Source organism: Elephas maximus, chromosome 17 (genome assembly GCF_024166365.1).
Source record: "Elephas maximus indicus isolate mEleMax1 chromosome 17, mEleMax1 primary haplotype, whole genome shotgun sequence".
Taxonomy (NCBI): Eukaryota; Metazoa; Chordata; class Mammalia; order Proboscidea; family Elephantidae; genus Elephas; species Elephas maximus.
This window is the reverse complement of record NC_064835.1, coordinates 45,491,732-45,517,628: the sequence shown is the minus strand read 5'-3', so window position 1 is coordinate 45,517,628 and position 25,897 is coordinate 45,491,732. Positions and strand designations below refer to the sequence as shown.

At 43.1% G+C, this 25,897-nt stretch overlaps 1 pseudogene and 1 gene segment (V, D, J or C); both read right to left on the bottom strand.

Moving 5' to 3' along the window:
• Window positions 1–1,701: 1,701 nt before the first annotated feature.
• Window positions 1,702–2,303, bottom strand: LOC126060247 (immunoglobulin kappa variable 4-1-like). The segment is given in 2 exon segments: window positions 1,702–2,018; window positions 2,242–2,303. Coding segments are annotated over 2 exon segments (366 nt in total).
• Window positions 2,304–14,276: 11,973 nt separating this feature from the next.
• On the bottom strand, window positions 14,277–22,841 carry LOC126060455 (immunoglobulin kappa variable 4-1-like; annotated as a pseudogene).
• Window positions 22,842–25,897: the final 3,056 nt, after the last annotated feature.

The window sequence follows — 25,897 nt, the reverse complement described above, 5'->3', positions numbered from 1 at the left end:
TTAGCAGCATTTTAGCCTGGTATGGGCAGGAAGCAGCACAGGCTCCTAAGCTGTTTATCTCCTTTGCATCTCACTAGACATCCGTGATCCCTAATGGGCGTCCTGGCGGTGGGTCTGGGACAGACTTCACTCTTACCATCAGTAGCCTCCAGGCTGAGGATAAGGCAGGTTATTGCTGTTAGCAACATTATGGCTCCACTCTCACAGTGCTTCAGCCTGGAACACGAGCCTCCTCCCAGGGCTGGAGGCCTGTGAGTCTTCACTGCACCAGCTGCTTCCTTCCTCCACAGTCCTGAACACGCACACTTCCTCTATCTGCCCCAGGAGCCTCATCTCCCAGACATGGAGTTTTCTCTCCAGAGTGATCCTCCTATTCAGATAGGCCTACATTTTGAAATGAGATATGAAATAAATGCTACAAGCCAACCAGGCCTGTCCCCTTGTCCCAGTTAGAGACCATTGGTTTGATCTTCCTTCTCTCCCTGATTACACAGCGTCTCTGGATTATCCTCATGTGTCCGACGTTTTAGGTTCCAGGGGGCAGATCCTGCTGAGTAGGAGCCAGAATCTCTGCTGCCTCCGAGGAGAGACAGTCTCCCTAGCTGCAGGGACAGTCAGGTTCTCATCTACACTGAGTGGGAACAGTATTTGGGTTGTCAGCGTAAACCGGAGCAGGGACCTACAGACCTCATTTACCACACTTCCTCTACACATCTTGTTGTGATGCTGGACAGGTTTCTGTAGCACTTGCAGATTAATACAGACTAGGAAGAAAGGCCTGGTCATCTACTTCTGAGAAATCAGCCAGTGAAAACCCTGTGGATCACAAGAATAATATTGTTCATTGAATTGTCATGAGTCTTGGAGTCACAAGGTGGCAGCTAACAACAGGAAAGAACCGTGATTTCCTTCAGTCACTAAATTAAACTTGCCCACCCAAGGGATTAATGTAAAGAGGAATTGAGTACTAATGAAAAAAGAACATGGGAAAGCTGTCACATGTTTCTAGAGTAAAAGGGTTAATGAGTTAGAGTCTCACCGTTGAAAGAATGAGTGCCACTGACAGAAATGGAGAGGAGAAAAGGGCAGTAAAATGGGAGCTTAGAGCAAGAAAACACCTTCATTGCCATTGACCAGGAAAGCTTTGTTGGAAAACAGGATCCATGGAAGGAAAAAGTAAGAGAGGAATATTTTGTCCTGTAAGGGAGATTTTAAGTATGAAGGGCCCCAGTTTAATACTGGGTTAGGTCCAGAGTTGTGAGGGGTGACTGATAAGAAAGAAAAAAGTCCAGGAAATCTAAGAATTAAAATGAGAACATTTCAGAGGCAAGGAAGCACAGAGAAGAGAGAACTAACTGATCTTTCAGGGGGTAAAACACACTGGATATTTCCCCAAATCAGTCATGTGATCTATCTTTGTGAAACAAGCAAGTTCCTGTGATATGAAAACTCCTGACAAAGCCTACAAGAGATTTTTAGAGCATTCTTTTTTGTATAATTTCCCACAAAAGGGGATCCAGAAGAAGCCACATCCCTTAAGTTTCTCCTGAAACCTGCACATACTCCAAGGAATTAGTCAGGAAATGTGGTCTTTGAGGCAGAGAGAGGAGGCGTGCACTTTCAGGGCTGAGCAGAAAGGAAGCAGCTGGTGCACTGAAGACTCACTGGCTTTAACCCTCGGGAGGAGGTTTTTGTTCGAGGCTAAAACACTGTGGTAGCTTCATAAGAATAACCTGCGAAACAGTAATAAACTGCGGCGTCTTCAGGCTGGAAGTTGCTGATGGTGAAAGTGAAGTCTGTCCCTGACCCACTGCCACTGAACCGGTCAGGGACCCCAGATGCCCGGCTGGATGCCCTGTAGATGAGCAGCTTAGGAGCCTGTCCTGGCTTCTGCTGGTACCAGCTTAAGTAGTAGTTGCTCACACTCTGGCTGGCCTTGCAGTTGATGGTGACCGTTTCTCCTTGAGACTTAGCCAGAGAGGCTGGAGACTGGGTCACCACAATGTCCCCACTGGCACCTGCAATCAGAGTAGACAATTACCATGTATACATTCAGGCACACACTTTTTCACGCATACAACAAAATATACCATTTATACCACAACTTCTAGTGATATTAAATATCAACAAATAATTGGTTCCATTTTACAAATAACTGTCATTAACATTATATGTTAAAATCCTTTATCAACTGTAGAAAGATACTACTCTGGAGAGGTTGAAAGACTTTTCATTTCTCACCAGAGGCCCAGAGCAAGAGGGACATGAGGACCAGAGTGTGTGGCACCATCTTGCTGCCTCTGCCTGCCTGATGCAGATCAGCTCCCATAGCAAAGGCCCTGTTTATAGTATCTGAGCAGCCAGCCTGGTGTTGGAGGGGCCTATGCAAAGCAGTCAGTGAATGGAAAGCAAATTACATGGGAGATAGGTTGTGAAACTAGCCAATGTACTTCAAGAGCCAAATATATCACATAAACTATAATTTTATGAAGAGAAAAAACAAAGCAGGATAGTAGAAGGTCTAATACCTCTCCAAAAAACAAAAAAAACTTGTAGTCCAGCACATTCCAACTCATGAAAACCAGATCTGTTACACAGTAGAGTTTCCCCATAGGGTTTTCTTTCCTGCATTCTTTATAGAAGCCGACTGACAGGCTTTTCTTCCAGGGTAGCCCTGGGTGTGTTCAAACTGCCAATCTTCAGGTTAGCAGCCCATTCAGCTGCTTGAAACACCTGAAATCTAACGAATAGCTTCAATTTTAACAAAAAACCATTTGAAATGGGTTCAGGTTCCATAAATGTTGGACTAGTTTCCTCAAATCAATGATTTTGTGAAACAGTAAAAAATGCTAGAAAAAAATAGAAGAAAAGGAAAGAACACGGGAAATTTTTGTCTCAGTGTTTGATAAAAATTTATAGCTAGAAAATGTCTGAGCTCTGAAGATACTGTATCCTGAAGGATACCTAAAAGACACCGCAAGCACTTGAGATTGGAATCCGGGGCTATGGAAGGGCCAGGGAAATGGAAGACAGGCCCCAAATTTACTCGTATTGAAAGTCCTCAGGAAGCCCATACTGAGCTAGGGTTCCAGAGGGCTCAGATCAGAAAGGAAATATGAACCAATGAGAAAGTGGAACCTATCATGCCCACAGTGGGTAGGACCTGATAAAAGGGCTCTAGAATCATTTGTGGAAATGGAGAGGAAAAATCAAGCAGGATTTCCTTGTAAACTTGTGACTGAATGCCAACTCTTCAAAGAGTTTCATTCCAGGTGTGGATGGCCTCGGTGGGCCTGGAACTCTTCAGCCTTGAAGGTGAGACTTCATTTCTCTTACTTTGGATATATTATCAGGAGGGAGCAGTCCTTGCAGGAGATCATGCGTCATAAGGTAGAGGGTCAGAGAAAAAGGGAAAGAGCCTCAAAGAAATGGGCTGACACAGTGGCTGCAACATTGGGCTCAAACATAGCAAAGGCTGTGAGGACGGCTCAGGACCAGGGGGTGTTTCGGTTTGTTGTACACAGAGGGTCACTATCAGTTGGAACCAATGTGATGATGCAGAACAACAACATGATATGAATACAAATGTGATGCAACAGAAATAACAGGGAACAAAAGGAGCTCTGTTCATACTTCACATTTGGGCATCATATGAGTTTATTCAAAGAAACAAATGACATACTTAACATTGTATGCAAGGTACAGAAACCAAAAGTGGGGACACTTCAGACCTGAAGAAGAACAAGTTGAATTTCTACAAATTAGAAATGGAGTCACCAAAATTTTAAAACTCAGCAGCAGACAGACTTCCATTTGTAGGCTAGATGGAATAACAAGGGCAAGATTTACCACCACGTATGAAACAATCAAAAAATAATTAACTAATTAAAAATTATATTTAACAGTTAATACACTCAGCTCCTAGTCCTAGCCTCAAAACAAATAAAATAAACAAAAACCTGGCGATCTACTTCTAAGATTAATCATTGAAAACCATACCATTGACACACATGGGGTCACCATGAGTCAGAATCAAGTGGCTTTTCATCTTACAGAAGTGCATCGCTAGGCCTTTCTTCAAGGACCCAGAGGTGGATTCGAACTGCTAACCTTTCAGTAGTAGTCTAGCACAAACATTAGCTCCACATCACTAGTTAAACCTTCATTTGGGGAAGATAATCCAAGATCATAAGTGCCCATCACTGCCATATTCAAAGAGTGAGTCAGAAAAGAGCACCTACAAGATTTTCTCCCACAACCCTGTGCTCTGAGACTTTCACTATCAAAGTGCCTGGCTCTTGCCGTAAATGTCCCCTCACCACCATCCCACCCTGGGCTCAGCCCTGCTGATCTGAGCCTCATAAACAGACCCTTTTCTGGAGGGTGGTTGCTGAACAACATCACACGAGAGAGAAGCTGCAGGATGGTGACACCGTCCAGAACCTCAGGCTCCTGCTCTGCTCTGTTCCAGGGGAGAGTATATTTTTAAACACGGAGATGGAGTTTTCTATTCAGAATAATCCCTCCATTCAGAGCTACGATTTTAAAATGAGATATGAAAAAATGCTACAAGTGACACGGGCCTGTCCGCCTATCGCAGATAGAGATTATTTTGGTTTGGTTGTTTCTTGGATCCCTGATTGCACAACATCTCTGGATCATCCCATGTGCCTGTCATTGCAGGTTCCTGCCAGCAGATGGCGATGACACAGTTTCCAGGACCTTGGATGTCTCTCCGGGAGAGAGTCCCCAGCAGCTGAAGGGCCATAATTCACATGATTTGACCTCACTGAATTTAATTGAGGGATGTTATAGGCCTATCTTAGCAAGTGTTTTAAAAGAAAAGTATTTCCTGCTGTTGTTTGGAGGGTGTCCTCTAAGCGTCAGTTATGTCAGGATGGTTGATAGCCTTGTTCGGTCTCCTACATCCTAACTGACCGCACTGCATGCTGGACGTGCTACAGAGCCTCTACTACGCTGAGGCCCTCTCAGTGCTGGCCGAGTCCATGTACCTGGTGAAGGGGCCACACCAGTATACCTGGGGGTGGAATGAAAGTCCAGAACTCAAAGAGGCCTACCAGTTGCTTCGTTCCTTTAAGAAAAAAGGCACACAGTAAAGATGCAGAGATAGAATGTATATTCTTCCCTACACCTTGTCTATGGGGTACACAACATTTATCTTAAGGGGGGACAATATTTCACACCATTTTGTGCCAGCCGTAAAGGGTACTTCTCAGAAATAAGAGCTTAAGATCACCTTCAACTAGGGGACATCAGCCACCAGACCTCAGCCAACATGTTGCCTGGCAACCCAGGAAGAGCCTCTGGGTCGTTTTCAGACCCCCGAGCTCATCTCGACTTGATCCCTGGATTTGTGCTCTACTTAGCCAGTTACCATGTTGTCAGGTGAGACTCCTGGTGATCCCGTGTGTGTAAGAGTAGAACTGGGCTCCGTAGGGTTTTCAGTGGCTGACTGGTCTGAAGCAGGCCAACTTGCCTTTCTCCTGATAAGCCTCTTGGAGACTCAAACTTCCAGCCTTTTGCTCAGCAGCCAAGTGTTTGAACTGCTTGCACCACCCAGAGCCTCCTGAGCTCTAGTTCAATAACCTGCTGCTGTTGAGTCACTTCTGAGTCATAGAAACCTTTTTGGACAGAGTAGAGCTGCCCCATAGGGTTTCTTTATGGAAGCAGGTGCTCTAGTTAACCCACTGCCCATGGGTTGATTCTGACTCATAGCGGCTCTGTAGGACAGAGTTGAAGTGCTCCATAGAGTTTCCAAGGGTGTAAATCTTTAACGGAAGAGCACTGCCTCATCTTTCTCCTGCAGAGCGGATGGTGGGTTCAAACCACAGACCTTTTGGTTACCATCAAGCACTTTAACCACTGCAAAACCAGGGCTCCTTGTTAAGAGGGCCAAACATTGGAGAGTGGAGATTCTGTACTTCTTTTGTATTTAGGAAACCCTGGTGTCGTACTGGTTAAGGGTTAGGCTGCTAACCAAGAGGTTGGCAGTTTGAGTCCACCAGGCACTCCTTGGATACCTTATGGAGTGATTCTACTCTGTCCTTTGGGATCACTATGAGTCCCTTTCCACTCCACCACAAGTTTGGTTTTTGGTTTTTGGTCCTAAGTCAGCAGGACACCAGGGGGCACTCAGGTCAAATTCTTGACATGTTTCTCCTGTTTCAGCTTGGAGTCCAAAATGTCTGTATTTGCCTGACACATTAAAGTGTTACTGTTATAAAACCAAGAAAACCAAACTCACTGCCATTGAGTCAAATTCTTCCTCTCTCTCTGTCTCCCTTTTCCTGTCCCTGTCCCTCTGTTTGCCTGTAGATATCAATCTCGGGCAACTTTTATAAGAGTTTTTCCACTATCTTTTTTTTTTGTACAAGTTCTGAGGGTAAAAGAGCTTTGTTACGAGCAATATTAATTGTACAGTTTGAATCCAGGGTACATCAGTTTTAATAAATCTTGTAACTTTAGTATCAAGCCAGAAATAAAAGATATTGCTCTTTTGCTATTCAGAAATATTATTGAGAAGTAAACATTTGTTATATTTTTTTAATATAATCAACAAGTTTTGCCCTTTTAAAAATGAAAATAATTCATTAAAAAAAAAAAAAAACCATTATCTTCATGGTCCTTCCAAATAATGGTTACTCTATGTGTGTCACAGCAGAAGTGAGCTCCACGGGGTTCCCTTCCCTGTAATCCTTATGGAAGCTGATTTCCTGGCCTTTCTGTGGTGGCACCGCTGGGGGGTTTGAGTCATCAATCTTTGGATTAGTAGGTGAGTGCAATCTGTTTGTGCCACCCAGAGACTGCTTGAATCTTTACTTTGCCTTAAATAAATAATGCTGGTGCATTCTGGGACGGACAATTAAGATTAACTCTCATAATTAGTTTCAACTTTCACCCAGGACTGCCAAGATATTCGGGTATGAGAGAACCAAATAAGGAGGTTCCGAATTTCCAAGGAAAAGAATATGAAAGAGGAGTGAGATCTGCCCAAGTAAGTTTCTATCTAGGTCTTATAGCCTCTAAATTTTTCTTCAACTTTATGGTTTTCCCTGACTATTCTAGGGAGCTCAAATTTCTTTGATGAGGTTTCATTTTATCATATTTTGTTATTTCATTCTATCCTGTTTAATTCAATTCGATTTGATTATATTTGATTCATTACTGAACCTGACAGAACAACTTTATATATGCATGTAAAGAAAGAGAAATAAGATAGAATATTCATCAAGGTCAACAAGTGGTTACCAGGAATATCATATTCACTACCTGAGGCATAAAAATTCTTTCCTCTTTTCCCCTTGCCTTAAACTGGGCTATTGGCTGTGTATGTATAAGAGACAATTTTTTCTTTTCTATCAAGCTCTTTTGACTTGAGGCTCTTTAGGAGTTTCATTCACTGAGTCCCAGGGAAAGAGAGTTTGTAGCACTAGATTCCAACATTCTTAATCAATTAACCTGGTATCAGCATATACCAGACAATATTTTTTAGTAGGAATCTGTTTTTTGTTTTTTTAATTGTACTTTACATGAAGGTTTACAGAACAAACTTCTTTTTCATCAAACATTTAGCACACACAGTGTTCTATGACATTAGTTGACCACCCCATGACATGTCAACACTTTTCCTTCTCAATCCTTTGTTCTCTATTGTTATCTTTCTTATTCTCTCCTGCCTTTCAATTTCTGTCCCAGGGCTGCTGCACTCCTTTAGCCTTGTTTTGTTCCGTGGGTCTGTTCAACCTTTGGCGGAAGGGTAAACTTCAGGAGTGAACTCATTACTGAGCTGAAAGCGTGTCGGGGGCCATACTCTCAGGGTTTCTCTAGTCTCTGTCAGGCCAGCAGGTCTGGTCTTTCTTTGTGAGTTCGAATTTTTTCTACATTTATCTCCAGGTCTTTCTGGGAACCTCTATTTTAGTCTCTGTCACAGCAGTCAGTGATGGTAGCAAGACACCCTCTCGTTGTACTGGACTCAGTCTGGTGGAAGCTGTGGTAGATTTGGTCCATTAGCCCTTTGGACTAATCTTTCCTTTGTATCTTTAGTTTTCTTCATTATTCCTTACTCCCAAAGCAGTGAGACAAGTAGAGTATCCTAGAGGGCAGCTCACAGGCTTTTAAGACCCCAGACACTACTCACCAAAGTAGAATGTAGAACATATTCTTTACAAACTATGCTATGGCAGTTGAGCTAGATATACCCCGAGATCACAGTCCTCTCAGCCCTCAGCCCAGCAATTCGGTCCCTTAGGGAGTTTGGATGCATCTATAGAGCTACCATGACCTTGTCTTGTACAAGTTGTGCTGGCTTCTGCGCTATTGTGTACTGCCTTACCCTTCACTGAAGTTTCTACTTAACTACTGCATACCAGACAATCTCAAATGATCTCAGGTCCAGCTCATTATTTGTAGACACTCTGTGGATCAACATGGTGGGTATGGGGAATGATTCCTTTTTTAGGTTAGCTGAGCGAGAACGATGCAGGATGGCCCTAGACACTCATCTGTCCATCTTCAGGGTCTCTGATGTTTTCTTACAGTGTCAGGGCCATGTGCAATGTGTCCTTGACATGAATACAGCATTTTACAATCCAAAGTGACCACTACTCTAGGCAGGACCAACTTTCTGTCTGTTGGTTTTCCTCTAAACACAGAAGACACTTTGTTAATTGCTCATAGAAGAGGCCCACCCTCCCCTTGGTCCTCTCCACACTACTGTACCCACCAAGGGATTTGCATATTGTTCCCCAGGGAGGACCTTCCCTGACAAAGTCTGAGATATAAGTTCAGCTCTAATCTGCCTTTCCTTACCAGGACTCATCAGATCAACTTCTAAAATGAGGTTTCCTGCTCAGCTCCTGGGGCTGTTAATGCTCTGGATCCCTGGTGAGGACAGAAGGGGGATGGGAAAGGAGAAGGAGGTGGGGAGGGTCAGCTCTCAGGGCACCACTGCTTCCCCTGTACATTCTGTTCTCAAGTTAGGTGAGGATGTCACACACACTGTGGGAGAAATGTGGTGTTCAGACCTGTGAAACTCAGGAGAACAAGAACAAGAGGGGCCTGCTCTCTGGTGAAGATTTTAGAAAAGAAAGGGGCTCTTTTATGCTTGGCATTCTCAGGCTATTTTTCTTTTTTTTTTAATTGTCTGGTTTAGGGTATGTATAATAATTTCACACACACACAAACACACTCACACAAAACAATTAATTAGCCTGAAATAAATAGCGAAAGGGAATCTTGAAAATCCTCCTTAATATTGGCATGTAACCTTTTACTTCTCTCTCATAATTTTAACTTGCAATGGGCATACTGTGGTGACTCACACTCCAGTCTCTCTGCCAGTCATGCTTAGAGAGCCAGCCATCATCTCCTACAAGTAGAGTCAGACCCTCCTATATAGTGATGGTTACACTTATCTGAACTAGGACGAGCAGAAGCCAGGCCAGCCTCCACAGCTCCTAATCTATAGGGCATCAAGCCTGTTCTCTCGGGTCCCAGTGGGTCAGGAGCAGATTTCGCTCTGAAAATCAGCAGGGTGGAGGCTGAGGATATTCCAGTTTATTACTGACAGCGAAGTATACGACTTCCTCCCACAGTGGTCCAGCTCTGCACGCAAACCTCTCTGCTTGGGGTGTCCTAGCTGCCCAAATGTGTGGCCTGTGTGGGGAGCAGTCCCAGCAGATTCTCTGAGTCTGCTAAGAGGAAGACGTCGGAGACCTCAGGGGAATAGGTTGAAGCTGAGGACTCTAGACCATGTGTGCCTCTGCTACACCTCAGATGCTGCCTGTTCATGGCTGGTCAGCTCCACCAGTCTTGACATGGCAGAGCCAGCAGGGAGAATGGAGGAGGTCCAAGTGCCTCTGAGCAACTAGACAAGATGTCAGGAGAGCTGACTGAGAGCTCATCCTAATCCTCCTGCCTGTGTACATTTGTCAGTTAAATTTATTCAGCATGACAGGCATACATATGACAGAGACAGTAGCAACACAAGTTGAATACATGTGGAGGTTAAGTAGGTTTTTGTATATTTCATCAGGATACTATTTGATGATATTTAGCCATTAGTATTTTCCCACTTTCCCAACACCCAGCTTCTTATTTTACCACTTGCGGTTCCCCTTGAATTAAGATGGTTGAAATATCATTCTATATTAGATGTTCTCAGGGGGAGTGTGGCTGAGAAGAATTGGTGAAGATGCTGGTTTTTGAGCTTCCAGAAATCCTTTTGTAAATGTATAGGAAACACAAGATGCTAATTCCGCAACTGTTGAATGTCCCCAATTACTTTGTGTTGAGAAAAATGATTTCGAGAAATTTTATAAGTTGGGTTTGAAAAATAAAAAGCAAAGTGAAAGATGTAGAATGACATTTACTCCATAAACTACTAGAAGGATACAGAATGACAGAAATGTTTTTCTTTCTAAAGGTAAGAATTTTAAGACTCTGTCCATATTTATGCCTATTCCCACGAAAGGTAATCCAACTAAATGTGGAAATCATCAAACAATACTCATTCAAAGTGGCTACAGCATTATATTGGCAGGGAACTGCTAGAAATACAAGCCAGATTCAGACGGCAACCTGGAACAAGGGATATCACTGCTAATGTCAGATGGATCCTGGCTAAAAACAGATAATACCGGAAAGATATTTGACTGTGTTTTATTGACTATGCAAAGGCATTCCACTGTGTGATTTGTAACATATTCTGGATAACATTGCAAAGAATGGGAATTCCAGAACACCTAAATGTGTGCTTGAGGACCTGTGCATAGGTCAACAGGCAGTCATTCAAAGAGAATAAAGAGGTGCTGCATGGTTTAAAGTCATAAAATGTGTGTGTCACAGTTGTATCCTTTCACCATACTTATTCAGTCTATATGCTGAGCATATAATTTGAGAAGATGGATTATATGAAGAAGAATGAGGAATCAGGATTGGAGGAAGACTCTTTAGCAACCTGCATGATGCGGATGACACAAACTTGTTTGCTAAACATGGAGAGGACTTGAAGCATTTACTGATGAAGATCAAGGACCACAGCATTCAGTATGAATTACACCTCAACGTAAAGAAAGCAAAAATCCTCACAACCAGGCCAATACGTAACATCATAATAAAAGGACAAAACACTGATATTGTCATGGATTTCATTGTCCTTGGATCCATAATCCATGACCATGGAAGCAACATTCAAGAAATCAAAGGATGCATTGCACTGGGCACATTGGCTGCAAAAGACCTCTCGAAAGTGTTAAAAAGCAAAGGTTTCACTTTAAAGACTGAGATGCATGTGAACCAAGCCATGATGTTTTCAATCGCCCCCTGTACATGTGAAAGTTGGGCAATGAATAAGGAAAACCAAAGAAGAATTGATGCCTTTGAATTATTGTGTTGGTGAAGAATATTGAAGATACCATGGACTTCTAGAAGGAACAAATTTGTCTTGGAAGAAGTACAACCAGAGTGATCTTTAGGAGGGAGGGTGGCGAAACTTCCGCTCACATACCTTGGATATGTTCTCAGGAGGGATCAGTCCTTGCAGAAGGACATTATGCTTAAAGTAGAGGGTCAACAAAACAGAGGAAGGTCCTCAAAGTGATGGATTGACTCAGTGGCTACAAGAATGGGCTCAAACATAACAAGAACTATGAGGATGGCCTAGGACTGGGCAGTGTTTCATTGTGTTGTTCATATGGTTGCTGAGAGTTGGAACTGACTGGAGAGTACCTGACAACAACAACAAAAATGAGTAATATACTGATGAGATTTTTTTTTTCTGCAACTCCGAAAATCAGAAATGTAAAATGGTTAGTATGAATAGTAACATTCAAGGTGAAAAAACATTGATAAAAATCTGGTACTGTCAAATATTGAAATATATTCTTATCAGTCAGGGATTTTGATTGCAAAGAAGAGAAACCAACCAAGTCTAAACTAAGCAGAAAATGAAATGATTACTGGGTGACATGCAGATTTGAGTGAAATTGTACAGATCATAGTGTAGAAAATGTACATGAAATGAGCTGGCAAAAGCACAGTTCATGATAAATCAGAGAAAGAGGTTGTTTGTATATGATCCCACCACCGCCACAGATGGACTGGCTCTACCAGCACTGGACACCAGTGATGGAACACTGGATATTGGAAGCCTCTGCTACCATTCTGTTTGCAAACATTGTTGACTCTGTGAATTGAGCATTAGTACCATTTCCTCATGAGCAGTTTCAATAAGTGATCTTCAAGAACGTATTTCCATTCCAAACTGTAATTGACCAAAATCAAACCCATTACCATTGACTTGATTCTAATTCCTAGCAACCACATGAGTTACAGAGCAGACCCGAGCTCCATAGACTTTTCTGTGCCGTAATCTTCATGGAAGCAGACCACTAAGCCTTTCTTCTGCAGCTCCGCTGGGTGGGTCCAAACTGCCAAGCTTTTAGTTTAGTAGCTGAGCATGAACTATTTGCACCACTCAGTGACCTGCAGCAATTATGTCAGGAAAACTAAAATATAACTATTGTTATCAGAGAATCAAAAAAAAAGAAACATTTTTACCATATTCAAATAGTACTGCCCTATTCAAAAAGTAAGAAGCATGCAGTGTAGAAGTTTTTGAACCAGAATCCATTGATATAAGGATTTCACCATTACACTCCATGGTTCTTTGCATAAATGTTTCTTTGGCACACCCCAGCCTGAGCTCACACCTGCTGATCTGTGAAGTACAGAAACTGTTGAATCAGTGTGTGCTGTCTTGGGCATGTTCTCAACAGTAACAACAAGAAAACAACACCCTTTCCCATCGAGTTGATTCCAACACACAGTGACATATAGGACAGAGCAAAACTGCCCCATAATGATCCCAAGGTGCGGCCAGTAGATTTGGACTACTGACCTTTTCGTTAGCAACCATAGCTCTTAGTCACTGTGCAACCAGGGATAACACAACCAAGTTGAAAAAAAAGAAAAAACAAAGCTATGAAATAGAGTTTCTTGGGGGATGGAATCTGAGCAACATCACACAAAGAGAAGCTGCAGGATGGGCACCACCCAGATGCTAGGCTCCTGCTCTTCTATGATCCAGGTGAGACAAAACCTAAACATGGAGTTTTCTCTCCAGAGTGATCCCCCTATTCAGATAGTCTACGATTTGGAAAGAGATGTGAAATAAATGTTACAAGCCACACAGGCCTGTCCACATTACCCAGTTAGAGACCATTTTGGTTTGATTTCCCTTCTATCCCTAATGGCACAGTATCTCTGGATCATCCTTGGGTGCCTCTCATTTTAGGTCCCAGGGGGCAGATCCTGCTCACTAGGTGCCAGAATCTCTGCTGTCTCCCAGGAGAGAAAGTCTCCATTAGCTGCAGGGCCAGTCGGAGTCTCCTCTACACTGACTGGAAACACTACTCAGGCTGGCATCTGCATAAACCCGAGGAGGGACCTACAGTCCTCATTCACCTCACTTCCTCTATGCATGTTGTTCTGATGCTGAACAGGTTTCAGCAGCACTTTCAGAATAGTAGAGACTAGAGAGAAAGGCCGGGTGATCTAGTTCAGAAAAAGCAGCCAATGAAAACCCTTTGGATGACAACAGTCGGATCTTATTGTGCATGGGGTCATCATGAGTCAGGGGCTGACAAGATGGCAACTAACAAGAAGAAAGAACCATGATTTCCCTCAGTCAGTAAATTAATCTTGGGCGCCCAGGGGATTAATTTAAAGAGGAGTTGAAAACTAATGAAAATAGAACATGAGAAAGGTGTCACATGTTTCTAGGGTGATAGGGTTAATGAGTTACAGGCTGGCCTTTGAAAGAATGAGTCCCACTGAAAGACACGGAGAGAGGAGAAAAGGTCAGTAAAATAGAAGCTTAGAGCAGGAAAACACCTTCATTGACATTGACCAGGATGGCTTGGCTGGAAAACAGCATTCATGGAAGGAAAAAGTAAGGCAGAAATACTATCTTCTGTGAGGGAGGTTAAAAATATGAAGGATCCAGGTTTAATATCGGGTTAGGTGCAGACTTTTGAGGGATGATGGTAGAAAAAGGAAAAAGTCCCATAAAATAATGAATTAAAATGAGAACTTTCTAGAGTCAAGAAGGCACAAGGAAGAGAGAACTGATCTTTCAGGGTAGAAAACTCACTGGACCCTTTCCCGAATCAGTCATGTGATCTATCCATGCGAAACAAGGAGGTTTCTGTGATATGAAAGGTCCTGAAAAAGCCCATGAGGAATTTTCACAGCATTCTTTTTTCTATATTTTACCACAAAAGGGGATCCAGAAGAAGCCACATCCCTTAATTTTCCCTTGGAACCTAGAAATCCTGTAAGGAATTCTTCAGGAGATGTGGCCTTTGGGGCAGACAGAGGAAGCGTGCATATTCAGGGCTGAGCAGAAAGGAAGCAGCTGGTGCAGTGAAGACTCACTGGCCTGTAGCCCTCAGGAGGGTTTGTGTTCGAGGCTGAAGCACTGTGGGAGGTGGATTACTATAACCTTGCTGACAGTAATAAACTGCGACGTCTTCAGCCTGGAAGTTGCTGATGGTGAGTGAAGTCTGTCCCAGACCCACTGCCACTGACCCGGTCAGGGACCCCAGAACCCCGTTTCGATGCATCGTAGGTGAGCAGCTTAGGAGCCTGTCCTGGCTTCTGCTGGTACCAGTTTAAGTAGCTGCTCACACTCTGGCTGGCCTTCCAGTTGATGGTGACCGTTTCTCCTTGAGACTTAGCCAGAGAGGCTGGAGACTGGGTCAGCACAATGTCCCCACTGGCACCTGCAATCAGAGGGGACAGTTACCATGTATACATTTTTACGGACACTTTTTCACACATACATTAAAATATACCGTTTATGCCAAAACATCTAGTCATATTACAAATCAGCAAATAATTGTTTCCATTTTGCAAATAACTCTCATTTCCCACTACATGTTAAAATCATTTTTTTTCAACTCTAGAAAGATACTACTCTAGAGAGATTGAAACACTTTTAATTTCTCACCAGAGGCCCAGAGCAACAGGGACATGAGGACCAGAGTGTATGGCACCATCGTGCTGCCCCTCCTGCCTGATGCAGATCAGCTCCCATAGCAAAGGCCCTGTTTATAGTATCTGAGCAGCCAGCCTGGTGTTGGAGGGGCCTATGCAAAGCAGTCAGTAACTGGAAAGCAAATTACATGGGCGATAGGTTGTGAAACTAGCCAGTGTACTTCAAGGGCCAAATATATCACATATAGTATAATTTTATGAGTAGAAAAGATATAGCAGGGTCATAGAAGCTCTAATATCTAAAAGAAAAAAACTTGTCGTCCAACGGATTCCAACTCATGACAACCACATGTGTTACTAAGTAGAGCTGCTCCATAGGGTTTTCTTATCTGTGTTCTTTATAGAAGCAGACTGACAGGCTTTTCTTCCAGGGTACCACTCAGTATGTTCAAACTGCCAGCCTTCAGGTTAGCAGCCCTTCACAACTGCTTGAAACAGCTATAACCTATTGAATAGCTTCAATTTTAACTTAAAAAAAATTTAAATCATTTTAGGTTATATAAATGTTGACTAGTTTCCTCAAATCAACAGTTTTCTGAAACAATAAAAAATGCTGGGAAAAAAACAAGAAAAGGGAAAAATATGAGAAATTTTTGCCTCAATGTTTGATAAAATTTATAGCTAGAAAATGTCTGAGCTCCGATGATACTTGTATCCTGAAGGATACCTAGAAGACACTGCAACCACTTGTGATTGGATTCCAGGGCTATGGAAGGGCCAGAGAAATGGAAGACAGGCCCCCAACTACTCGAATTACTCGTATAGCAAGCCCTCAGGGAGCCTATATTGAGCTAGGGTCCAGGAGGGCTACATCACAAAGGAGTGTGAACCAAAGAGAAAGTGGGACCTATCATGCCCACAGTGGGTAGGACCTGATAAGAGGGCTCTAGAATCGTTTGTGGAAATGGGGAGATAAAAAAACAAGCAGGATTTCCTTGTAAAGTTGTGACTGAATGACAACTCTTCAAAGAGTTTCCTTCCAGTTATGGATGGCCTCGGTGGGCCTGGAAGTCTTCAGCCTTGAAGGTGAGACTTCAGCTCTCTTACTTTGGATATATTATCAGGAGGGACCAGTCCCTGCAGGAGATCATGTGTCATAAAGCAGAGGGTCAGCAAAAAAGAGAAAGAGCCTCGAAGAAATGGATTGACCTGAAATAAATGCTACAGCAACAGAGACCTGTCCACCTATCACAGTTAGACTATTTGGCTTCATTGTTTCTTGTATCCCTCATTGCACAGAATCTCTGCATCAATCCGTGTGACTGTCATTGCAGGTTCCTGCCAGCAGATGGCGGTGACACAGGCTTCTCAAGTTCCTCTGGAAGAGCTTCCATCAGCTGAAGGGCCAGTCAGAGTCTTCTCTACACTGACCTGAGAGGCCACTTAACCTGGGGAGACTCCTAAGGTCCTCATTCACTTCACTTCCACCCGCGTTGATGGGGTGCCCGCCCGCTTCAGTGATGGTGGTCTGAGGCCAACTTCACTCATCATCATCCTCACCAGCAGATCAAAGATAGGAGAACAATCTGCTGTGTTTGAAAATCAAGATATCCTCTCATAACTATGTGACCCCAGATACAAACCTCTTACCAGGGCAGAGGTGGGAGAAGGTCTCACTTACTAGGCACTCTCACAGAGCTTGCTGTTGTTTATTTGTTTTGATCACGCAAAAAAGTTGGCATGAAGTAGTCAGAAAATCAGCAACTAGGCCTTCTCTGGCTCCAAAAGAGAGCAGGCCTCCAGCCCTTCTTGCTCGCTTCCTTTGAATCTGCTCTCAGCCTTCACTCTGGGCGTCACTAGGTGGCCATTTGCAGTCCCATCTGACCCTCTCTAACCTGTATCAACCCTGACTCCCAAAGGCCTTTACTGCTGCCCCGGAACAGCACATCCTCTCTAGGCCAAAGGCTAGAGCCACTATCCCCTGGGCTTTCGGGTCCCTGTTTCCCCTCTCAAGTTTATGTCAGAGAAAACATCTCAAGAACGAGAAAATACTAACTAGATCCCTGCTTGCCTTTTGTATAAAAGCAATGCAAGTTATATTATCCTAAATACGTTGAAAAAAAAAAAATTCCTAGTATAAAACTGAGTAACAGAAAATAAGGCCCTTCAATTATAAGAAAACTTAAAAAATGGAGTGTCTCCTTTTTTTTTTTTTGTATTTTATAAGACAGAATTTTACCTTTTTCTTAGAAGAAGTTTTTAACAAATTTGTTTTGGCTTTCTCTGTACCCCTCATATTCCCATTTTCCTACTTCTTGTTAGCTGCCACTAAGTTGATATTTAACTCATAAAAAAAAAAAATTTTTTTCCATTTAATTGATACCCACTGTAAATTCCAAGCTTCTCCTTTATAATAACGCCCTCACCCAAACCAAGAACGCGACAGCCCCTCCCTTATTTCATCACATTCATTTTGCAAAACCTAAACCCTGGAAAAAACTCCACCCTCCACACACCTGCATCCATGTTCCTAATGTGGCTGGAGAAAAACACATAATTATTCTGATTCTCTCATTGTAAATTCATGCACACTACCTCAGGACAGCCCTTAATCCTGCCTCACTATGTTCCTTCCTTTACCTGGTTAGTTCAGTCTCAACCTTTCTCTTTTCTTTTCTCTTCAGGTTTTAACACCTACTTCTCATCCCACAATTCAGCAAATGACCTCATTTCCTGTGTCTTGAAAGAGCTTCCACTAGCTCCTCTCATGCATCTTCTGATCCACAGGCGTCTACACCCCATGTGCTGCCTTCCTTCCTTCCTTCCTTCCTTCCTTCCTTCCTTCCTTCCTTCCTATTACTGTAGATGAGCAGACAGCCCTCCTACCTGAGGCCAAGCCCTCTGCTCCTATATCCCCGTCCCTCCAAGGGCATCTTGGCATTCCACACCTCTCTTTCCTGAGTTATCCATGTTCCCCTCACTTTAGCATCATTTGTGTCAGCATGAAACGTCATTTTTAAAAACTCTGCTCGTTTCACATCCCCCTCCAGTTATGTCCTGTTTCACTCATTGAAAGACTTCTATGTAGTCACCAAACCAAGGCCGTGTCTTTTCATACTCCCCAAATTATGCGATCTCCACAATTCTTTCTACCACCAAGGCCATATTTTCCATATACTGATCCTTCTTTATTTCCAACTTTGTCATTCTAATCACCATCCTGATTGCATATTCAATCAATTTCAGACCCCAGAACTTGGTAAAAATCTTTTATTTCTTCATCTTTGGCCTTAGTGGTTGGTGGGTAAATTTGACTAATACTTGTATTAACTGATCTTACTTGTGGGGCTGTAGATATTATTCTGTCACTGTCAGCCTTGTACATCAGGATGGATTTTGAAATGTTCTCCTTGAGAAGAGTGCAACGCCATTCCCTTCAAGCTGTCATTCCTGGCATAGAAGACCATACGATTTTCCGACTCAAAATTACCAATACCAGTCCATTTCAGCTGACTAATGCCTAGGATATTGACCTTTATGAATTCTATTTCATTTTTGACAATTTCTCATTTTCTAAGACTCGTACTTCATACGTTCCACATTTCAATTATTATTGGACATTTTCAGCTGTTTCTTCTCATTTTGAGTCAAGCCACATCGCCACACCAGTGTCCCGAAAGCTTGACTCCATGCGTGTCAATAAAGTCAACTCTAAGGAGGCAGCTCTTCCCCAGTCGTCTTTTGAGTGCCTTCCAGCCTGAGGGGCTCATCTTCTGGCACTGTAACAGACATTGTTCTCCTGCTATTAATAAGGTTTTCACTGGCTGATTCTTTCAGAAGCAGACCACCAGGTCCTTCTTCCTAGTTTGTCTTAGTCTGGAAGCTCAGCTGAAATCTGTCCACTGTGGTGACCCTCCTGGTATTTGTATATCAGCAGCATAGCTACCAGCATCACAGCAATACGCAAGTCCCCACAGTATGACAAACTGACAGACGTGAATTCTGTATCTAATTTCTGGAAATTTTTTTTTCAGATCTGTAGTACCCTGCTTTTAGTTTTTGTGCCTTGCGTGCAATCTAAAGTTTATCATTTATTTCTTTAAATAAACTCACACAGCTCCCAAATCTAAAGAGTGAAGAGGATGCCTTTTGTTCTCTGTTATTCCAGTTGCATCACCTTCATATTCATATCCCAGTTATCTCATGTTCTTGGGTGTTAAGGATCTCTGACTTCTTGGTGGTATCAGTCTTTGAAAAATTATTTGTGAGGTGTCCTCAGGATTTATGATGGGTTTGCTCTCTTCCAGAGCAGCTTCCACTTGTTGGACCTATCTATGGGGCTTCCTTAAACAAATTTCCAGGTTGGAGAGTTCCAGAATCTCCTAGGCCATATATACCTGGAGTGAAACTCATTGGAAGGTTGACTTTCAGACACAACTTCCCAAGGAAATCTTGCTTATTTTTTCCTGTCCATTTCCACAATGGCCCTAGAGCCCTTTGAGCATTTCCTAGGAGCTGTGGGAAGGATAGGTTTGCTTTCTTTGCTTCACACTGACTTTGGGATTGTAGTCCTCCCCTCTTGGCTCTAGCACAACATAGGGTTCCTGAGGACTCCCCACATGGGTAATTTCTGGGCCTGTCTTCCATTTCTCTGGATCTTACATACCCTAGAATTAAATCTTTAGTGTATGTAGTGAGCTTAAACTGTCCTTCAGGATAAAAAGTGGCTTTAGAGCTCAGACATTTTCTGGCCATAAATTACTATCAAAAAGTGAGCCAAAAGTTCTCCATTGTCATCTGTTCTTTCCTTTATACATTTCTAGCATTTTGTATTATTTCACCAGGATTGTAGATCTCAGGAAACAAGCCCATCATTTATGGACCTTGAACCCATTTCATTTTTGTTTTTCCTTATTTCAAATAGAAACTCTTCTTAAGAGAAGCTAATGTTTGTAGTTTTAGAGCTTCTCAGTTGATATTAGAGCTTCTAAGTTGACTACTTTGTGTTTCCTAGTCATTGGCTCTTGATGTACATTGCTTAGTTTCAAAACCGACTGCCTGTGTACTTTGCTTCCATATTCAATGATGGCTTTTCATAGACCCCCCAGGCCAAGTCTGGCTGCTTATATTTTTTAAACGGGGACTTTGCAATCTGAGCTGATCTTTATCAAGCAGGTGAAGGCAGCAAGATGGTGTTACAGGCTCCTGTCCTCATGGTCCTGTTGCTCTGGGTCTCTGGTGAGAAATGAAAAGTACTTCAATCCCTTTAGAGAAGTTTCTTTGTAGAGCTGAAAAATGATTTTAGGACATAGTGGTAAACAATCAGTTAATGATGTGTGACATGTATTCCACTGAAATGCACATTTAAAATGGTGTATTTTAATGTGCCTAGGAAAAAGTGTGTGTATGTATGCATGTATAGTAATTGTCTTCTCTGATCACAGGTGTCAGTGGGGACATCATGGTAACACAGACTCCAGTCTCCTTGACTGTGTCTCCAGGAGGAAAGGTCACCATCAGTACAAGTCCAGCCAGAGTGTTAGCAGCATTTTAGCCTGGTACCGGCAGGAAGCAGCACAGGCTCCTAAGCTGCTTATCTCCTTTGCATCCCACTAGGCATCTGAGATCCCTGACCGGGGTCGTGGGAGTGGGTCTGGGGCAGACGTCACTGTCACCATCAGCAGCTTCCAGGCTTAGGATGAGGCAGATTATTGCCGTTAGCAACATTATGGCTACACTCTCACAGTGCTTCAGCCTGGAACACAAGCCTCCTCCCAGGGCTGGAGGTCTGTGAGTCTTCACTGCACCAGCTGCTTCCTTCCTCTCCAGTCCTGGACATGCACACTTCCTCTATCTGCCCCAGTAGTCTCATCTCCTAGACATGGAGTTTTCTCTCCAAAGTGATCTTCCTATTCAGATAGGCCTACATTTTGAACTGAGATATCAAATAAATGCTACAAGCCATCCAGGCCTGTCCACTTGTCCCAGTTAGAGACCATTGGTTTGACCTTCCTTCTTTCCTTGATTACACAGCATCTCTGGGTTATGCTCGTGTGTCTGATATTTTAGGTTCCAGAGGGTAGGTCCTGCTGAATAGGTGCCAGAATCTCTGCTGTCTCTAAGGAGAGACAGCCTCCCTAGCGCAGGGACAGTCAGAGTCTCATCTACACTGACTGGAAACGCTATTTGGGTTGTCAGCTTAAACAGGAACAGGGACCTTCAGGTGTCATTTACCACACTTCATCTATACCTGTTGTTGGGTTGCTGAACAGGTTTCAGTAGTACTTACAGATTAATACAGGCTCGAAAGAAAGCCTGGTGATCTACTTCTGAAAAATGAGCCTGTGAAAATCCTGTGGATGACAGCAGTCAGATCTTATTGTTCATTGGGTTGTCATGACTCAGGGGCAGACAAGATGGAAACTAACAAGAAGAAAGAACCATGATTTTATTCAGTCACAAAATTTATCTTGGGTGCCCAAGGGGTTAATTTAAAGAGGAAGTAATGAAAAAAGAACATGGAAAAGCTGGCCCCTGTTTCTAGAGTGATATGGTTAATGAGTTGGGGACTGGCCTTTGAAAGAATGAGTGCCACTGAGAGAAATGGAGAGAGGAGAAAAGAGCAGTAATATGGAGCTTAGAGCAAGGAAACACCTTCATTGACATTGCCCGGGAAGGCTTGGCTGGAAAAAAAAGAATCCATGGAAGGAAAAAGTAAGAGTGGAAGATCACTTTCTGTGAGGGAAATTATAAACATGTAGGGCTCAGATTTAATACTGGGTTAGGTCCAGAGCTGTGAGGGGTAATTGCAGAGAAAGGAAAGGGTTCAGGAAAATAAGGGATTAAAATGAGACTGTTCTAGAGTAAAGAAGGCACAAGAACTAATCTTTCAGGGTATAAAACTCACTGGACCCTTCCCCAAATAAGTCATGTGATCTATCCTTGTAAAATAAGCAGGTTCCTGTGATAAGAAATCTCCTGAGAAAGCCTACAGGAGATTTTTAGAGGATTCTTTTTTCTATAATTTCCCGCAAAAGAGGATCCATAAAAAGCCGCATCCCTTAAGTTTCTCCTGGAATCTGCACATACTCCAAGGAATTAGTCCGGAGATGTGGCCTTTGTGTCAGAGAGAGGAAGCCTGCGTGTTCAGGTTGAGCAGAAAGGAAGCAGCTGGTGCAGTGAAGACCGTTTGGCCTGTAGCCCTCCGGAGGCGGTTTGTGTTCGAGGCTGAATCACTGTGGAAGGTGCCTTATTATATTGCTGACAATAATAAGCTGCAGCATCATCAGCCTGGAAGTTGTTGATGGTGAGAGTGAAGTCTGTCCCAGACCCACTGCCACTGAACCGGTCAGGGACACCAGATTCCCGGCTAGATGCAGCATAGATGAGCAGCTTAGGAGCCTGTCCTGGCTTCTGCTGGTACCAGGCTAAGTAGCTGCTCACACTCTGGCTGGCCTTGCAGTTGATGGTGACCGTTTCTCCTTGAGACTTAGCCAGAGAGGCTGGAGACTGGGTCAGCACAATGTCCCCTCTGGCACCTGCGATCAGAGTAGACAATTACCATGCATACATTTATACACACACTTTTTCACACATACATTAAAAGATACCATTTATACCACAACATTTAGTGATATGACATATCAGCAAATAATTGGTTCCATTTTGCAAATAACTGTCATTTCCACTCTATGTTAAAATCATTTTTGAACTCTAGAAAGATACTACTCTAGAGAGATTGAAACACTTTTCATTTCTCACCAGAAGCCCAGAGCAACAGGGACATGAGGACCAGAGTGTGTGGCACCATCTTGCTGCCCCTCCTGCCTGATGCAGATCAGCTCCCATAGCAAAGGCCCTGTTTATAGTATCTGAGCAGCCAGCCTGGTGTTGGAGGGGCCTATGCAAAGCAGTCAGTGAAAGGAAAGCAAATTACATGGGCGACAGGTTGTGAAACTAGCCAATGTCCTTCAAGAGCCAAATATATAATGTAAGGTATAATTTTATGGATTAGAAAAGACAAAGCAGGGTCATAGAAGCTCTAAAATCTGTCAAAGAAAAAAAAAAAAGAAAACTTGTAGTCCAGTGGATTGCAACTCTCAGGGCAACCCATGTGTTACACAGTAGAGCTGCTCCATAGGGTTTTCTTGCCTGTTTTCTTTATAGAAGCAGACTGACAGGCTTTTCTTCCAGGGTGCCCCTGGGTGTGTTCAAACTGCCAACCTTTAGGTTAGTAGCCCATCACAACTGCTTGAAACACCTAAAATCTAATGAAGAGCTTCAATTTTCACTTAAAAACAATTTTAAATCAGTTCAGGTTACATAAATGTTGGACTAGTTTCCTTAAAACAACAGTTTCGTAAAACAATAAAAAAAGCTGGAAAAAATTGAAGGAAAGGGAAGAATATGGAAAATTTTTGCCTCAATGTTTGATAAAAAATTTATAGCTAGATAATATCTGAGCTCTGAAGATACTTGTATCCTGAAGGATACCTAAAAGACACTGCAAGCACTTGAGATTAGATTCCAGGGCTATGGAAGGGCCAGAGAAATGGAAGACAGGCCCCGAATTTACTCATCTTGAAAGTCCTCAGGGAGCCCATATTGAGCTAGCGTCAAGGAGGGCTAAGATCTCAAAGGAAATGTGAACAAAAAGAAAGTGGAATCTTTCATGCCCACATTGGGTAGGACATGGTAAGAGGGCTCTAGAATCATTTGTGGAAATGGAGAGGGAAAAACAAGCACAATTTCTTTGTAAAGGTATGATTGAATGCCAACTCTTCAAAGAGTTTCTTTCCAGGTATGGATGGCCTCGGTGGGCCTGGAACTCTTCAGCCTTGAAGGTGAGACTTCATTTCTCTTACTTTGTATATATTATCAGGAGGGACCAGTCCCTGCAGGAGATCATGTGTCATAAGGTAGATGGTCAGGGAAAAAGAGAAAGAGCCTCAAAGAGATGGGCTGACACAGTGGCTGCAACATTGGGCTCAAACATAGCAAAGGCTGTGAGGACGGCTCAGGACCAGGGGGTGTTTCGGTTTGTTGTACACAGAGGGTCACTATCAGTTGGCCCCAATGTGATGATGCAGAACAACAACATGATATGAATACGAATGTGATGCAACACAAATAACAGGGAACAGAAAGAGCTCTGTTCATACTTCACATTTGGCCATTATACGAGTTTTTTCAAAGAAACAAATGACAACTTTAGCATTGTATGCAAGGTACAGAAAACAAAAACGGGGACACTTCAGATCTGAAGAAGAACAAGTTGAATTTCTACAAATTAGAAATGGAGTCACCAAAATTTTAAAACTCAGCAGCAGACAGACTTCCACTTGTATGCTAGACGGAATAACAAGGAGAAGATGTACCGTCATGCATGGAACAATCAAAAAATAATTAACTCATGAAAAATCATATTTAACAGTTAATGCACTCAGCTCCTAGTCCAAAAACAGTAGCCTCAAAATCAAGTAAAATAAAATAAAATAAACAAAAACATGGCGATCTACTGCTGAGAAATGAATCATTGAAAATCATACCATTGATGCACGTGGGGTCATTATGAGTCAGAATCAAGTCAACAGCAAATGGCTTTTCATTTACAGAAGTGCATCACTAGGCCTTTCTTCCAAGGCCCCACGGGTAGATTCGAATTGCTAACCTTTCAGTAGTAGTCTACACAAAACATTAACTCCACATCGCTAGCTAAATCTTCATTTGGGGAAGATAATCCAAGACCATAGGTGTCCATCACTGCCATATTCAAAGAGTAAGTCAGAAAAGAGCACCTACAAGATTTTTTACCACAACCCTGTGTCCTAAGACTTTCACCATCAAAGTCCCTGGCTCTTGCTGTAAATGTCCCCTCAATACCACCCCACCCTGGGCCCAGCGCTACTGACCTGAGCCTCATTAATGGAGCCTTTTGTGGAGAGTGGAACCTGAACAACATCACACGGGAGAGAAGCTGCAGGATGGTGACACCATCCAGAACCTCAGTCAGGCTCCTGCTCTGCTCTGTTCCTGGAAGAGGATATTTGCTTTTCTCCAGAGTAATCCTTCCATTCAGAGCTACAATTTTAAAATGAGACATGAAATAAATGCTACAGCAACACAGGCCTGTCCACCTATCGTAGACAGAGTTCATTTTGCCTTCTTTGTTTCTTCTATTCCTGATTGCACAGAATCTCTGCATCATCCCGTGTGCCTGTCATTGCAGGTTCCTGCCAGCAGATGGCGGTGACACAGGCCTCACATGTCTCCCTGGAGGAGCTTCCATCACCTGAAGGGCCAGTCAGAGTCTTCTCTACACTGACCTGAGAGGCCACTTAACCTAGACAGACTCCTAAGGCCCTCATTCGCTTCACTTCCACCCGCGTTGATGGGGTGCGCGCCCGCTTCAGTGGTGGTGGTCTGAGGCCAACTTCACTCTCACCATTCTCACCGTCAGATCAAAGATAGTACAACAAACTGCTGTGTTCCAAAATCAAGATATCGTCTCAAAATAATGTGACCCCAGATATAAAGCTCTTACCAGGGCAGAAGTGGGGGAAGGTCCCACTTACTAGACACTCACAGAGATTACTGCGGTTTATTTGTTTTGATCATGCAAAAAAGTTGGTAAGAAGTAGTCAGAAAATCGGCAGCTGAGCCTTCTCTGGCTCCAAAAGGGAGCAGGCCTCCTGCCCTTCCTGCTCACTTCCTTCAAATCTGCTTTCAGTCCTCACCCTGGGCGTCACTACGTGGTCATTTGCGGTCCCATCGAACCCTCTCTAACCTGCATCAACCCTGACTCCCAAGTGCCTTTACTGGTGCCCCAGAACAGCACCTCCTCTCCTTGCCAAAGGCTAGGGCCACTATCCCCTGGGCA